Source organism: Hypomesus nipponensis, chromosome 9, assembly GCF_054491055.1.
Source record: "Hypomesus nipponensis isolate SF chromosome 9, ASM5449105v1, whole genome shotgun sequence".
NCBI lineage: Eukaryota > Metazoa > Chordata > Actinopteri > Osmeriformes > Osmeridae > Hypomesus > Hypomesus nipponensis.
Genome location: NC_140369.1, coordinates 5,123,121 through 5,140,090, shown reverse-complemented (window position 1 = coordinate 5,140,090; position 16,970 = coordinate 5,123,121). Strand labels below are relative to the sequence as shown.

At 47.7% G+C, this 16,970-nt stretch overlaps 1 protein-coding gene across 2 annotated transcripts in view; it reads left to right on the top strand.

Moving 5' to 3' along the window:
- col2a1b (collagen, type II, alpha 1b) overlaps positions 1-16,970 on the top strand; it is a 43,999-nt gene that overhangs the window by 18,374 nt on the left and 8,655 nt on the right. For both annotated transcript variants that reach the window (XM_084705988.1, XM_084705987.1), the window contains 21 exons: positions 297-350; positions 3,001-3,099; positions 3,538-3,582; positions 3,716-3,814; positions 3,966-4,019; positions 4,616-4,723; positions 5,870-5,923; positions 6,627-6,725; positions 8,362-8,415; positions 10,287-10,385; positions 10,710-10,763; positions 11,983-12,036; positions 12,449-12,502; positions 12,990-13,043; positions 13,357-13,401; positions 13,671-13,769; positions 14,796-14,903; positions 15,026-15,079; positions 15,452-15,505; positions 15,832-15,885; positions 16,039-16,092. In XM_084705988.1, the coding sequence (XP_084562114.1) occupies positions 297-350; positions 3,001-3,099; positions 3,538-3,582; positions 3,716-3,814; positions 3,966-4,019; positions 4,616-4,723; positions 5,870-5,923; positions 6,627-6,725; positions 8,362-8,415; positions 10,287-10,385; positions 10,710-10,763; positions 11,983-12,036; positions 12,449-12,502; positions 12,990-13,043; positions 13,357-13,401; positions 13,671-13,769; positions 14,796-14,903; positions 15,026-15,079; positions 15,452-15,505; positions 15,832-15,885; positions 16,039-16,092 (1,449 nt within the window). The remainder of the gene's footprint in view (positions 1-296; positions 351-3,000; positions 3,100-3,537; positions 3,583-3,715; positions 3,815-3,965; positions 4,020-4,615; positions 4,724-5,869; positions 5,924-6,626; positions 6,726-8,361; positions 8,416-10,286; positions 10,386-10,709; positions 10,764-11,982; positions 12,037-12,448; positions 12,503-12,989; positions 13,044-13,356; positions 13,402-13,670; positions 13,770-14,795; positions 14,904-15,025; positions 15,080-15,451; positions 15,506-15,831; positions 15,886-16,038; positions 16,093-16,970) is intronic.

The following is a 16,970-nucleotide window of genomic DNA, read 5'->3' as shown; positions in this document are numbered from 1 at the left end:
CTGTACGGCCTTGTGGTGGCAGCAGTGTCTGTTTACCTAGTTACACTATCCCACTCCTCATTTCTGTCCCCCTCCTGCCCCTCCCTTCCCCTTTCCGCCTCCTCCTCCCCTCCAATCCGCTCATGCACCCTCCCTTCCTCTTCTTCCTCTCCAGTTCCAAATACTCCTCCTTTTCTGTCTCGTTCTTCCCTCTCTCCCCCCTCTCACCTTTCCCTTCTCCCTCTCGCCCCTCCTGTGTGGATCTAGTGGTTAGAATATGAGAATATGAGACCAGCCTCTCTCCTCTCTCTGTGCAGGGCCCTGTTGGACCTGCTGGAGCTCCAGGCTTCCCTGGCTCTCCTGGTTCCAAGGTAAGTCATCCAACCTGCTCTCTCTCTCTCTCTTTTGCTCGCTCACACTCTCTCTTACTCTCTCTCTCTCTCTCTGTCTCTCTCTGTCTCTCTCTATCTCTTTCTCTTTTACTCTATGTTTCTCTGTCTCTCTCTCTGTTTCTCTCTCTGTCTCTGTGTCTCACTCTCTGGCTGTCTTTGTTATCTTTCCATATTTACGCCCCTCAATTCCAGAGACTTAGCATTATGAACCCTCTAAACCTCAAAAAGATACTTTCCCTACTCAACCTTAAACACTCTCACATATAAACTGATTTTATCAGTATGAGAAACTGTGAGAACAAAGCTAATCTCACTAGGGTGCAAATCTCATATGTGGTAAATGTCTCTAACTATACTCTACTTTAAAATTAAAAAATCTAATTTTCTTTAAAAAAACTCAACCATAAAAATAACCTAATCTAAAAGCTCTCGTGAGCTTACAAAATGGCTGTGCCCAGGCAGAGTCTAGAGGAAAGGAGCCGGGAAACTGGAGACAGTGACATTGAAAAGCACTCAGAGCCTCCATCTGCGTGGAAAATTAGAGGGAGGGGGTTTTGGAGGACGTTTTTTTTTTTGTTCTCCTTTCCTCTGTTCTTTCCTCTTCACTTGCTTGGGCCTGATTTATTCCTGCTGTGTGGATATCAGACAAGCCAGGCTGCAGCCTGCAGGCCCTGTGGTGTCGGGCCCCGCTCCACTCCGCTCCCTCACAGGCAGGCAGGAATTCTACTCTGGGGTCTCACGTCTGCTTGCACAATCCAACCGCCTCTGAAAACGCTGCAAACCAATGACTTCTAAACTGTGTGTGTGTGCTTGTGTGTGTCTGTTTGTGTCTGTTTGTGTGTGTGTGTGTGTGTGTGTATGTATGTGTCTGTTTGTGTGTGTGTGTGAGAGAGAGAGAAAGAGAGAGAGAGAGAGAGAGAGAGAGAGAGAGAGAGAGAGAGAGAGAGAGAGAGAGAGAGAGAGAGAGAGAGAGAGAGGATGTGGCCCATGGGTAAATCCTTTAAACTGTCAGCTACTAAACTCTCCACCTTCAGGAGCTCCTAAACAGTCTGTTTAGATTAGGTTTCCCTGAGAGACAGACAAGACCCTGCTACTGTACGTCAAGAGATACAGACAGACAGTCGCCTGTGGGGTTAAAGAGACACAGAGAAAAGATAAGAACCTGCATGCTCAGACAGATAGGTTACTGCATGTTCAGAGAGACAGACAGGTTACTGCTAGGGAGACAGACAGGTTACTGCTAGAGAGACAGACAGGTTACTGCTAGGGGGACAGACAGGTTACTGCTAGGGAGACAGACAGGTTACTGCTAGAGAGACAGAAAGGGTTACTGCTAGAGAGGCAGACAGGTTACTGCTAGAAAGGCAGACAGGTTACTGCTAGAGAGACAGACAGGTTACTGCTTGGGAGACAGACAGGTTACTGCTAGAGAGACAGACAGAGGACCTGCAGCTCTACTGTAGATTTGTCCTCTCATCTCATCCTAAATTCAAGTAATTAATTCCTGACTATACTCCTACTGGTGTGTAGATTAACTGAACCACACCAGCGTAGATCACACACAGATTCATATCAAACAGCATAGAACATTTAAAGAACAAGTAACAGGAAGTGGTTAAAATCTCCTCCAAAGTCATATTGAAGCCATCCTTTTCCCTGTGTCTCACTTAAACTGGGTAATAAGTAGCTGGGTGTTCACCAAGAGCATTGGGCTCCATGAAAGGATTATGTTCTGCCCCTTTAAGATAGATATTCATCTGTGACCAAGTTAGCCCCAGTATAACCCTTGTTGGGCTGTGCCCACCAGGATTATCCCCCTTTTCATCTCATAATGACACTTCTCGCAAAGTTTTGGGCAATCCCCCTGCATCAGACAGAACTCACCCTCTTTATATAACAACCCCAACTAGCTAACACATTCTGACTGTGTGATGTCACACTATTGAGTCAGGCTGGCCAGAATGCTCAGAGGGATTCTATTCAGCCCGTCGCTCAAACGCTACAGACTCCCAGTCTGACAGGCTCTGTGGATGATCAGTATTTAGGTAATTGGTGTGGAATACTGGACATCTCTACTTAGCCCTGCAAGATATTACTCACTTGGCTGTGGCTTGGGCTATAATAAAAGTGACTAATAAAATAGATTTATAAGTCATGTGTGCCAAAGGTGGCTTTCCAGATATTAAAAGGGCTTTGCAAACAGTCTCCTCTAATTTCATTGGTTTTCTGTAAACAACTTACCACTATGTTAATTCATTTAACTTTAATGTTTTGTTTAGATTTTACCATGTCCAATTAGGAACAAATAGTGAATACATTTTATTATGTGTTTTTACTACTTCAAAAGCTAAATGTGCCAGGTTAGCCTCATGCTAAAATGTTAGCATATCGGTACAATTCAATTAGTCTAATGCTCACAGATCACAAATGGCTGCAAATCTATCACCTGCCTCGTCTAAAATACTGTCGTTCTACAAGCATTTATCAGGATAAAAGCAAAAGTGTTTTTCATATTCGGACCATCTTGATTTATATGAATGATTGATTGAGCGACTTGTTGTTTGGGTAATTGATTGATGTAGTGATTCCCTGATTCCCTGTAACCGCTCCTGTCTCCTGTGCTGTCCAGGGAGAGGCTGGCCCCACCGGAGCTCGCGGCCCCGAGGGAGCCCAGGGGCCCCGTGGAGAATCAGGAACTCCTGGATCACCTGGACCCTCTGGCGCCTCCGTAAGTCTCCTCTGGAGGACTCCTGCAGCTGTTTATTTCTGGCCCAGTTGATCGATCGATCGTTCTGATTATAAGTAAATAAACACGAAGGGAAGCTGCTTGTGTTGTTTAGTCAAAACAAACGAGTGTTCAGTACCAGAAGAGGAGCACTTGTGTTAGTACAGTCTTGGTCCATTAGCTGTGACAGAGGAGCTCTTAGACAGTGTGTTATGTTGGGTGTGTGTGTGTGGGACATTTACATCGACTTACAGCGACTTACAGTAAGTACAGGGACATTCCCCTCGAAGCAAGTAGGGTGAAGTGCCTTGCCCAAGGACACAACGTCATTTGGCACGGTGGGAAATCGATCCGGCAACCTTCCGATTATTAGCCCGACTCCCTCACCACTCAGCCATCTGACTCCTATAACACTTCTGTATCCCTCCCTCTTCTCTGCAGGGAAACCCTGGTACTGATGGCATCAACGGAGCCAAAGGATCTGCTGTGAGTTTGTAGCATCACTTCCTGTACTGTCTCATCAGTCCTCATTTGTGAAGTGACAACATCTCTCCTCTGAGGTGATTGGGATTGACACGGACCGGACATTGAGGGTAGTGTTGTGTGTCTCCCCCTACAGGGTGCTCCTGGTATCGCTGGTGCCCCTGGCTTCCCCGGACCCCGCGGCCCCCCCGGGCCTCAGGGAGCCACTGGACCCCTGGGACCAAAGGGAACATCGGTAGGTACACGGTTCAAAACCCTCGCCTCACCTCGGCTCAGGTCAAAACCCTGCCCCAATGGAGGAGAGGGCATTTCATACTACAACAACAACTTAGCACTGTGTAAACAGTCTCTCTTCTTCCCTCTCCCTCTCTCCTCTCTCTGTTCAGGGTGACCCTGGTATCCCAGGCTTCAAGGGAGAGGCTGGACCCAAGGGAGAGCTCGTAAGTGCTTCTACTGTTTAACTATTTAAATGTGATGTAACTAACTACCTCACCGCCACACTGAATAGAGCACTAACCTGACCACATGTGAAATATCCTCCTGTTCTTGTTCTCCCTCGAAACACCAGAAAACATCATACTGGCAGGATACTAGAACACACTAGGACACTTTGGTTTGACGTCAAACTTGTCATTATCATCATTATCATTACAATTCACTGCATCCATTACAGGCCTCAGGTTGCAGAGAGTCTTGCTCCTGTCTAGTCATATTAGGCAGAAACCACAAGGGGGGACTGTTTAATGCCCTGCCATTTCATGTCAGAGATACAGATACAGATTGATTTCCTTTCTCCCAGACATTTCACATAATCAATGCCGCATTTCATCAGCCTGCCATCAGCCCCGTCGCAGATTCACACACACACGCACACACACGCACACACACAAACACACACAAACACACACGCACTCATACACACACACAAACACACACGCACTCATACAAACACACACGCACTCACACACACACGCACACACATGCACAGACATGCAAAGACCCACAGTAACGCAATATCTCCTCCCGTGTGTGACAGGGGCCTGCTGGACTTCAAGGGCCCCTGGGCCCTGCAGGAGAGGAGGGGAAGAGAGGCCCCCGTGGAGAGCCCGGTGCTGCAGGACCCCTCGGACCCCCTGGAGAGAGAGTGAGTACCCCTCACACCATCACCAACTGACGGGGAGCCCCTGGTCTAGCACTCAGGGTCTAGCACTCAGGGTCTAGCACACAGGGTCTAGCACTCAGGGTCTAGCACACAGGATCTAGCACACAGGGTCTAGAACACGGGGTCTGGGTCACAGGGTCTAGCACACAGGGTCTAGAACACAGGGTCTAGCACTCAGGGTCTAGCACACAGGGTCTAGAACACAGGGTCTAGCACTCAGGGTCTAGCACACGGGGTCTAGAACACGGGGTCTGGGTCACAGGGTCTAGCACACAGGGTCTAGAACACAGGGTCTAGCACTCAGGGTCTAGAACACAGGGTCTAGCACACAGGGTCTAGCACACAGGGTCTAGAACACAGGGTCTAGCACTCAGGGTCTAGCACACGGGGTCTAGAACACGGGGTCTGGGTCACAGGGTCTAGAACACGGGGTCTGGGTCACAGGGTCTAGCACTCAGGGTCTAGCACTCAGGGTCTAGCACACGGGGTCTAGCACACGGGGTCTAGCACTCAGGGTCTAGCACACGGGGTCTAGCACACGGGGTCTAGAACACGGGGTCTGGGTCACAGGGTCTAGAACACAGGGTCTAGAACACAGGGTCTAGCACACGGGGTCTAGAACACGGGGTCTAGAACACAGGGTCTGGAACACAGGGTCTGGCACACGGGGTCTAGCACACGGGGTCTAGAACACAGGGTCTGGGTCACAGGGTCTAGCACACAGGGTCTAGCACTCAGGGTCTAGCACTCAGGGTCTAGCACACGGGGTCTAGCACACGGGGTCTAGAACACAGGGTCTGGGTCACAGGGTCTAGCACACGGGGTCTAGAACACAGGGTCTGGGTCACAGGGTCTGGCACACAGGGTCTAGCACACAGGGTCTAGAACACAGGGTCTGGGTCACAGGGTCTACCACTCAGGGTCTAGCACATAGGGTCTGGGTCACAGGGTCTGGCACACAGGGTCTAGAACACAGGGTCTGGAACACAGGGTCTGGCACACAGTGGTCAGATACTGGAACATCTATCCTCTTAGATTTGATTCTTTCCACATGGATAAAACACTGTCCAAATGTTGACTTTAATGCTATACTGCTGTTGTTAAATGGCCTTTCTTTTTTTTCTCTAGGGTGCGCCTGGTAACCGTGGTTTCCCAGGACAAGATGGTCTGGCTGGTCCCAAGGTGAGTATCACCGTGACAACAGCCATCCCAGGATAGACAGCTTGTTGTATACAGGAAATGAACACAAATACATTGCACCGAGACAGATCCAGCCTGAATGTGCCAGGAGCAGAGAGATGAGATAAGAGATGGATGGATGTGTCAGCAGTTATGGTTGTTTTGAATCGGTAGAACAGTGAATTATTGAACACCTCCCCTGCCAAGAGCTGGTGTGAAAATGACATTCTGTACCATCCTGACAGGCTTTACTCTACCAAGCTGACTCAAGATAGAGCTGTTGCAATTATTTTGCCAAATTTATAATCAAATTTTAAACCATTTTCCGCTCAGAAGTCTTGAATGGGAACAGTCGCTTTCGAATTAAATGAATAAACGAAGAGGAAAAAAAGCAGTTGTTTTTTACATTGGCGTGGGTTGAGCTACCTGCAGTTTAGCCATATCCCCACAGGGTGGCAGCATGGGTCTCATACCATTGACATTCTGCAGCCCTCTCCATCAAAAAAAAAAAAACACTCAGGTTAACTATTAAGTTGAATAAAAAGTACCTGTCAGAATGAACTTTAGATGTTGACACAAAGGTTTCAAAGATGGGACCCCATCTTTGAAACCAAATTAAACTCATCCCCCCTCAATATGAGGTGGGATGCCTCCAGCTCTCCCAGCTGAGTGAATGACCCTCTCCTTCCTCCTCCTCCCCACCCAGGGAGCCCCTGGCGAGCGTGGACCCGCAGGTGTGGGTGGTCCCAAGGGAGCCAACGGAGACCCAGGTCGCCCTGGAGAGCCCGGTCTGCCTGGTGCCAGAGTAAGTAGCCCCGCCTCCTGCCAGCTCCTCTGCTGCTTCACGGCTGGAGGCAGTCAAGGCTAGAAGGAGATTATTCTAAGTATATCCAGTTTAGTTTTTATTGACATACAGTCTACTTATAAACCACCCCTAAAAGAGTCACATTTCAGCAGATTTAGTTAGAGTTAGTTTAGTTAGAGTTTGATTTGTTTGACAAACCTTTTCCTCCACCCCTGCAGCACTTTTATCAGTATCTGCCAACTCATTTAACACCTGAATCAAAGCTGGACTGGGGTGGTGCAGATCCATTCAGACTTCTGGTGTCACTACCCATAGTGCACTGCTAATACTCACTACCCATAGTGTACTGCTGTTACTCACTACCCATAGTGCACTGCTGTTACTCACTACCCATAGTGCACTGCTGTTACTCAGTACCCATAGTGCACTGCTGTTACTCAGTACCCATAGTGCACTACTGATACTCATTACCCATAGTGCACTGCTGTTACTCACTACCCATAGTGCACTGCTAATACTCACTACCCATAGTGCACTGCTGTTACTCACTACCCATAGTGCACTGCTGTTACTCACTACCCATAGTGCACTGCTGTTACTCACTACCCATAGTGCACTGCTGATACCCACTACCCATAGTGAACTGCTGATACTCACTACCCATAGTGCACTGCTGTTACTCAGTACCCATAGTGAACTGCTGATACTCACTACCCATAGTGCACTGCTGTTACTCAGTACCCATAGTGCACTGCTGATACTCACTACCCATAGTGCACTGCTAATACTCACTACCCATAGTGCACTGCTGTTACTCACTACCCATAGTGCACTGCTGTTACTCACTACCCATAGTGCACTGCTGTTACTCACTACCCATAGTGCACTGCTGATACCCACTACCCATAGTGAACTGCTGATACTCACTACCCATAGTGCACTGCTGTTACTCAGTACCCATAGTGCACTGCTGATACTCACTACCCGTAGTGCACTGCTGTTACTCAGTACCCATAGTGCACTGCTGATACTCACTACCCATAGTGAACTGCTGATACTCAGTACCCATAGTGCACTGCTGTTACTCAGTACCCATAGTGCACTGCTGTTACTCAGTACTCATAGTGCACTGCTGTTACTCAGTACCCATAGTGCACTGCTGTTACTCACTACCCATAGTGAACTGCTGATACTCAGTACCCATAGTGCACTGCTGTTACTCAGTACCCATAGTGCACTGCTGATACTCACTACCCATAGTGAACTGCTGATACTCAGTACCCATAGTGCACTGCTGTTACTCAGTACCCATAGTGCACTGCTGTTACTCAGTACTCATAGTGCACTGCTGATACTCACTACCCATAGTGCACTGCTGATACTCACTACCCATAGTGCACTGCTGATACTCACTACCCATAGTGCACTGCTGATACTCCATAGTTTGGATAATTTGTCAGATAATATCCCAGAACTAGTTGTTACGCTTACTATTAAATTCAACAAATAATTGTACTAAAGAACGAGTGACAGTCAATTATAATATGTAATCACTATTGTTTTCACAGGTATATGGTATATCATTGATCAACCTGTGTCTATTTCATTAATCAGTTTCTCTGATCTCTGCTTGTAGGGTCTCACCGGTCGCCCTGGTGATGCTGGTCCTCAAGGCAAAGTTGGACCTTCTGTAAGTCTGCTACTTGTCATGCTTGTCATGACAACTCTTCCCAAAACATTGTCTTGAAATGGTCTATCGCACGGATGATGTCACGCTGCGTCAAGATTGGACGATTTTACAGATGAACGACTGAGAAGTTAGATTACGGTTTTGAACAAATATATCTGTGTGACAGATAGACCCAGAGCCTGTCTGTGTGACAGATAGACCCAGAGCCTGTCTGTGTGACAGATAGACCCAGAACCTGTCTGTGTGACAGATAGACACAGAGCCTGTCTGTGTGACAGATAGACCCAGAACCTGTCTGTGTGACAGATAGACCCAGAGCCTGTCTGTGTGACAGATAGACCCAGAACCTGTCTCTGTGACGGACCCAGAGCCTGTCTGTGTGACAGATAGACCCAGAGCCTGTCTGTGTGACAGATAGACCCAGAACCTGTCTGTGTGACAGATAGACACAGAGCCTGTCTGTGTGACAGATAGACCCAGAACCTGTCTGTGTGACAGATAGACACAGAGCCTGTCTGTGTGACAGATAGAGACAGAGCCTGTCTGTGTGACAGATAGACCCAGAGCCTGTCTGTGTGACAGATAGACCCAGAGCCTGTCTGTGTGACAGATAGACACAGAGCCTGTCTGTGTGATAGACCCAGAGCCTGTCTGTGTGACAGATAGACCCAGAGCCTGTCTGTGTGACAGATAGACCCAGAGCCTGTCTGTGTGATAGACCCAGAGCCTGTCTGTGTGACAGATAGACCCAGAGCCTGTCTGTGTGACAGATAGACCCAGAGCCTGTCTGTGTGACAGATAGACCCAGAGCCTGTCTGTGTGACAGACCCAGAGCCTGTCTGTGTGACAGATAGACCCAGAGCCTGTCTGTGTGACAGATAGACCCAGAACCTGTCTGTGTGACAGATAGACCCAGAGCCTGTCTGTGTGATAGACCCAGAGCCTGTCTGTGTGACAGATAGACCCAGAGCCTGTCTGTGTGACAGATAGACACAGAGCCTGTCTGTGTGACAGATAGACCCAGAGCCTGTCTGTGTGACAGATAGACCCAGAGCCTGTCTGTGTGACAGACCCAGAGCCTGTCTGTGTGACAGATAGACCCAGAGCCTGTCTGTGTGACAGATAGACCCAGAGCCTGTCTGTGTGACAGACCCAGAGCCTGTCTGTGTGACAGATAGACCCAGAGCCTGTCTGTGTGACAGATAGACCCAGAGCCTGTCTGTGTGACTCTTTGGACTCATGACTCTTATCAGTTGCTCCTGGGGGTTCTATCTGCTTGCTGGGCTTCATGATAGCATTCCACCACAGGCTTCCCCTCCCCCTTCACTTCCCTCAATGCCCCTCTCTTTTCTTCTCGCCTCTTCCATTCAACAGGGCTCTGACAGGGCTTGACTCAATGGCACACAGAGATTTACAATTAGGAAGTGTGCTTTTGGGGATTTTTCGAGTTACACTCTGTTACTCCTATTTCATGATAAGCCCACATTCTTTCTTTGTGTCAACATTTATGACTAGCAAGGACAACCATCGGTAGATAGAGGTGGGTATTTTTTTCCTAGACCTGACAGGGTAAAGGTAGTGTCTTCACTAAATCACCCCCATTCCAACCCTGCTCCAGTTAAGGTTTGTCCTGAACCTGCCCCCCATCCTCCAGTGTTGTGGTGCCCTGACCCCCCTGTGTGTACCCTGACCCCCCTGTGTGCACCCTGACCCCCCTGTGTGCACCCTGACCCCCCTGTGTGCACCCTGACCCCCCTGTGTGCACCCTGACCCCCTGTGTGCACCCTGACCCCCCTGTGTGCACCCTGACCCCCCTGTGTGCACCCTGACCCCCCTGTGTGCACCCTGACCCCCCTGTTTGTGTGTCCCAGGGTGCTGCTGGTGAGGATGGTCGCCCTGGACCCCCTGGCCCTATGGGAGCTCGTGGACAGCCTGGAGTCATGGGATTCCCCGGACCCAAAGGAGCCAATGTAGGTCTAACATGCACTTCCTGAGCATTCACATACAGCACATGCACTCATCACTGTAGGTCTAACATGCACTTCCTGTGCATTCACATACAGCACATGCACTCATCACTGTAGGTCTAACATGCACTTCCTGTGCATTCACATACAGCACATGCACTCATCACTGTAGGTCTAACATGCACTACTTACACATGTCCTTTACACACACTGTTACATCACCTTCACTTTCCCACATATACCAGGGCACTTCATTTCTTTCTACAGTCTATTATATTGATTGGTCACTTGATTTGATTGGCTAATGCTGTGTCTTTCTGTCGCCAGGGTGAGCCTGGCAAGGGAGGAGAGAAGGGTCTTCTGGGAGCACCCGGTCTGAGGGTAAGTGTTGCTGCTGATGTCCTTAGTGAGTTTGATCCTGAAAGGATTCTTCAGTTGCCCCTAGGAAGGTTTAAAAAATCTTTAAGAATTGTTTGTGATTACGGGGGGGGGGGGGGGGACACCTTTTATCGATTGAATTGTTGACCATTTTGCTTGATCAAATAATATTTAGTTAGAGTAAAAGAGCTTTGGAAATATTTTCTTGTTAGAAGGATCAACTACAGGGACAATTGGATAATCTAGTCCTTTTTAGGTTGGATGGTATTGTATAACACCATACTCTTTACTCTATTAATACTGTATACTGGTAGTCATTACTGTGGGGTTGCTATACACACTCAACAGAACATAAATTAGCAAGTTTTATTGAATCACAATATACTAATCAATTCCTAGGCTGCAGAATATGACCAGTCTGAACAGTCTATGTTGGATACAAATAGTTAGTTTATTTGTATCCTATCAGTTTTAGTCCACACTCTTAGTTGCGGCTGGCATACAGTACACATTCAGATATATGCACAGACCCTGTCCGGCTCATCTCCCAGAGCTAGTGATGTAGTCTTATCATCTCCCAGAGCTAGTGATGTAGTCTTATCATCTCCCAGAGCTAGTGATGTAGTCTTATCATCTCCCAGAGCTAGTGATGTAGTCTTATCATCTCCCAGAGCTAGTGATGTAGTCTTATCATCTCCCAGAGCTAGTGATGTAGTCTTATCATCTCCCAGAGCTAGTGATGTAGTCTTATCATCTCCCAGAGCTAGTGATGTAGTCTTATCATCTCCCAGAGCTAGTGATGTAGTCTTATCATCTCCCAGAGCTAGTGATGTAGTCTTATCATCTCCCAGAGCTAGTGATGTAGTCTTATCATCTCCCAGAGCTAGTGATGTAGTCTTCTCTGACGAGTCGAGCAGTGACAGTTCTAATTAAAACTACTTGTCTTTTAGTGGATCTCATAGCCTATGGCCTCTAACTGATATTCTTCTACTCTCTGTCTCTTTTAATATCTCTCTCTCCACCCCTCTCTCTCTATCCCTCACCCTATCTTTGTCTCTCTTTCTCGCTCTCTTTCTCTTTCTCCATCCCTCTCTATCCCTCTATCTCTCTATCTCTCTATCCCTCTCTCTATCTCTCTCTGTCTCTCTGTCTCTCTCTCTCTCTCTCTCTCTCTCTCTCTCTCTCTCTCTATGTCTCTCTATCTCTCTCCCTCTCCCCTCAGGGTCTTCCTGGTAAGGATGGAGAGACAGGAGCTGCTGGACCTCCAGGACCCGCCGTACGTATCCCACAATCCCACAGTCTCTCTGTTTTCCTCTCTCTGATCTTATCCACTTTTCTCAATTTGCTCTCTTGACTCCCCATGTGAACTGTGGCGGGGCAGGGAGCTTGTCTCCAATGTCCTTGATAAGAAAGTAATGAGAAGTTCACATGTTTTGGAAACACAGCTAATACGCTGAACACAGGGTGGGCAGCTGTACGATAAAAAACGTAATCAAGGCTTTTGTATCAATCTATCTCAATCATCTTCAATTAGTTATAGTCTTGTTAAATTTCCCACTCCTAATTTAACTGAACTAAGATCTTTAAGTAAAGCTGATTTGATTATAATAGTGATGAAGGTAAACAGACTGCATGGACATCAGCTGGGGTGGTTGTACCTTACCTCACCGTGTTTCCCATCACCGCAGGGACCTGCTGGAGAGAGAGGAGAGCAGGGGCAGCCTGGACCTTCTGGATTCCAGGTGAGTCTCCATCTGTACCTGGGAATGCTGGGATGCTACCGTGACAACCTGCTTTGGAGCTGTACTCTTACCTGTACTAGCTGTAGTCTTACCTGACTAGCTGTAGTCTTACCTGTGCTAGCTATCCTCTTACCTGACTAGCTGTAGTCTTACCTGTGCTAGCTATCCTCTTACCTGACTAGCTGTAGTCTTACCTGACTAGCTGTAGTCTTACCTGTGCTAGCTATCCTCTTACCTGACTAGCTGTAGTCTTACCTGACTAGCTGTAGTCTTACCTGTGCTAGCTATCCTCTTACCTGACTAGCTGTAGTCTTACCTGACTAGCTGTAGTCTTACCTGTGCTAGCTATCCTCTTACCTGACTAGCTGTAGTCTTACCTGACTAGCTATCCTCTTACCTGACTAGCTCTACTCTCACCTGTACTAGCTGTAGTCTTACCTTTCACCACAGTTGGGTTGTTTCTGAATGTCTGTTTCCCTGTGTGCAGGGTCTCCCTGGACCTCCCGGCCCCCCAGGTGAGGGAGGCAAGCCCGGTGACCAGGTGGGTGCTCATCCTCTGACCCCTGACCCTTGAACCCTGACCCATCATATTACAGAGCAGTTTTTACATTACAGTTTCTCTACAGAACAGGAAGAACCAACCCTGGAGAATTAGCGAAGGCCCAAAAAGAGTTCTAGAATGTTTTTTCCATTTCCGATACTGAGCCTTTCTGCATATTAGATATGTAATCGCGTTTATTCACAGCTGAGACATTTGAATGACCCCCAGATAATGAATGTCAGGTTAGCCTGTCTAATTTGTAACTATGGCAATGTATTTGCATGACAATAAGCTCTGTCTGCTTCCTGTTCAGGGTGTTCCAGGAGAGGGAGGAGCTGCTGGTGCTACTGGACCCAGAGTGAGTTCACTGACTATTGATTAATAAGCTGCATCAATTGGTTCATTACCCAACAACCTAGTAACAATGGTCCAACCGTTGGTTCACAGTCCTAGTAGTTTCCTAAAGGTTCTATCCATGAACAGGTTGTATCTGTTGTGACAATGTCGCCTTACGTTAAATCAAAATGTTCTTTTGATATTTTTTCACATTTTGCCAAATCTCATCGGATACCTAGAATTGAACCGAGCTGAGTTGAGCTGAACGTTTGTGTGGTTGGTCCCCTGTAGGGTGAGCGAGGTTTCCCAGGAGAGAGAGGAGGCGCTGGACCTCAGGGTCTGCAGGGGCCTCGAGGTCTGCCTGGAACTCCTGGAACTGACGGACCCAAGGTGAGCCCACCAACCAACCCAACACCACGTCAGCCACTGACTAGGCAACACAGTCTCAGATGATACACAGAGACTGCTATCTAGTTGTGATGTTAGCAACTGAAAGCTGTAGCATTGCAACATTTGAAGCTAGCTACCAAATATTAATTCTGGGCAGTGTTGCAGAGATGTTCAGTAGACGGCTTTAGCTGAGAAACCTTGGAACTAAACCATCGCCAGGTTTTTTGGTGTGTCCGACAATCAGTGTGTTTTAGACGAGGTGTGGGCTTCAGGGATGGAGGTGGTGGAGGTGGTGGGGATTTCAGAGAACCTAATTACTGCCTTTGATTTGGTAAAGCCTGCTTTGCTGCTGTGTTTACTCCCAAGCCACAGCACCCCTCAGTGCAAGGCTGGGAGGGGGGACAGACTGAGGCTGGGATTAAGGTCCAGGCTAGAGGGAGGGATGAGCAGAGAAACGGTGTGTGATAACTGGAGGTGGGAGGGGGGAGGGCAGAAACACATTTGTGAAACCTTTAGCAAGCTCCCGCTGGAAGCTTCAGTATCGGGGGCAGATGCAGGCAGCACACTGCTCGTCGAGCGACGGGAGACTGAGAGACAACTGATCTCACTTGGAAGGATGTTGTGGGCAACGCTGACAGCCGCGGCGAGGACGGCTCTGCGTGTGGCGTGCTGTGAGCGCGCTCACGCTCTGCCTGCTCTGTCAGGTGGTTACATATAAACACGGCTGAAATAGAATCCCACGGCAGGCATTGTTTGAGGGAAGCTAAGATCAGAATGTGAGCGTGGAGATGACGTGTAGTAGCGGCGGGGGGGGGGGGGGGGGGGGGTGAAGCCTGGAGGAGCTGTAAACCACAGTGACCTCACCTCATCGCAAATGTGTTTTTACTTACAGCTACTGTCACTCTTTCTCACTCTCTTTTTTTTGTCTCTATCTGCCTCCTTTTGTCTTTTCCACCCCCCACCCACCCATCCTCTCTCTATCTCTCTGTCTCTTTCTCTCCCTCCCTTCCTCTCTTTGTATTCCAGGGAGCGATTGGGCCCGGTGGGGCCCCCGGAGCCCAGGGACCCCCTGGTCTGCAGGGCATGCCCGGCGAGAGGGGAGCCTCCGGTATCCCTGGACCAAAGGGTGACAGAGTGAGTCACCACTCTCTCCAACTAAAGAATATTTCACTTGCATTCTCCTTCAAGGAACTTTCTATGTCATTGGCATCATAGCTTTCCTGTTGAACTTGTGTGTATGTGTGTGTTTTCCAAAGGGTGACAACGGTGAGAAAGGACCTGAGGGTGCCTCTGGCAAGGACGGATCCAGAGTGAGTTCACTACAAAATCTTCTTTCAGACACACATGCAGGGAATACAGTCCACGGTGCTGGAAATCATATTTTATACAATCTTGGGCGCACACAGTACACATTTCTCACTCTTTTGGATCCTTATTATCCTGCACACATAACTTAATGTCAATCATGATTCCACTCACCATTCAGTCCCTCAGGCAATGCTTTCACACATGCTCAATTATTCATAGTTTTATGCAAATCATGGACACTGATGCAAAATACCGAAACATCCTACATTACTGTCCGTCTCTCTCTGTTTCTCTGTCTCTCTGTCTCCCTCTCTCCCTCTCTCTCCCTCTCTCTGTCTCTGTCTCTCTGTCTCTCTCTCTCTCTTTCTCTACAGGGTTTGACTGGCCCCATCGGACCCCCTGGTCCTGCTGGGCCCAACGGAGAGAAGGTGAGAGCTACATGACATAAAAAAATATAAACAGATGTAAACAAACAGATGTAAACAAACTGGAACATAGACTGGTACTGTACTTAGTATAAATATAGACACATTCTACATAGACAGATAAACATAGATATAAAAATCCTATAGAGAGGTGTAATCAGGAGTGCTGTAGATATAGATCACCTAGACAGGTGATATCCAGAGACATATTGTGGATGTATTGTAGACAGACTGTATGATGCGTTGCGATGCAGACATGGATAAACAGTTGTGTTATACTGTGGTGGAGGTGTCGCTGACAGCAGCCTCTGTCCTGTGTGCTCCTGTAGGGAGAGTCAGGACCTGCTGGGCCATCTGGGGCTGCTGGGGCCCGTGGAGCGCCTGTACGTATCCTACACACACACACACACACACACTTGAATGCACACATACACAAACATACACACACACAGAATAATGATGATGAAACTCAGAAGGCTTCATGTTGATATTTGCACCCCTGATGTTGACTTCTTACCTGTGTCCTCTCCTCCCAGGGGGACAGAGGAGAGACTGGACCCCCCGGGCCTGCTGGTTTTGCTGGTCCTCCTGTGAGTATCACCAGCTCATTGAACAACAAATCGGGTGTGCTTGATTCGTATTCCCCACGTCAAAGAAGCCACAGGCTCAGACCTAGAGTGATGAAGCTGTGGGGCAAATCTAACGCACTTCATATACGTTCTTTGAGGACTTTTCTGAGTGTTATCGACCCGGGTCTTGTGTGTCCTGTATCCTCTGCAGAACAGCCCGCCTCTGACATCTGCTGAAATCACCCCCATAGATAGAAATGTACACAAACACACAACACACAACATACACAACATACATACCATACGGTTTGCAGACTGAGGTCGAGAGACAACATGTCTAACATCTTATTGTCTGTATTTGGTTCGAGCCCCATTTGTTTGTTTTTCTACTTAGTGCTGTCATTATAGATAAATGTTATGTTGTTGAATTGATGATTTATTGTCAGGCAGACAATTCCTGTTTCACAAAAACAGTGACTTCTATTTTTATTGTGAGTTGCTAGTAGTTATCGATCAGTTGAAAATATAAAAATGGTGGATTCTACAACAATCATAACATAAAAATATGATAACCAACAATGTAGATACACATTACCTCAGATAAAGATCAATGCATTTGGTCTCCATAGAATCCTCACAGTAGTATTTCTGTTTCCCCTCAGTCTTTCTGTCAGAACTGATCTGAAGTTATGGATTGCTGGTAATGAAACTATTCATGGTTATGGATTAAACCATGTACTGACCAGCTATTAACAACTTTAATTAGACCAGTTTGATAGGTCTCTCTCAGTAATCGTTAACAACCTGGACATGTGGATGCCAATTATCCAACCACCTCAAGCAACCAAGCCCTCTAATTAGGCTCCTGTCATGACCAACCCCTAATGGTCACCATTGTT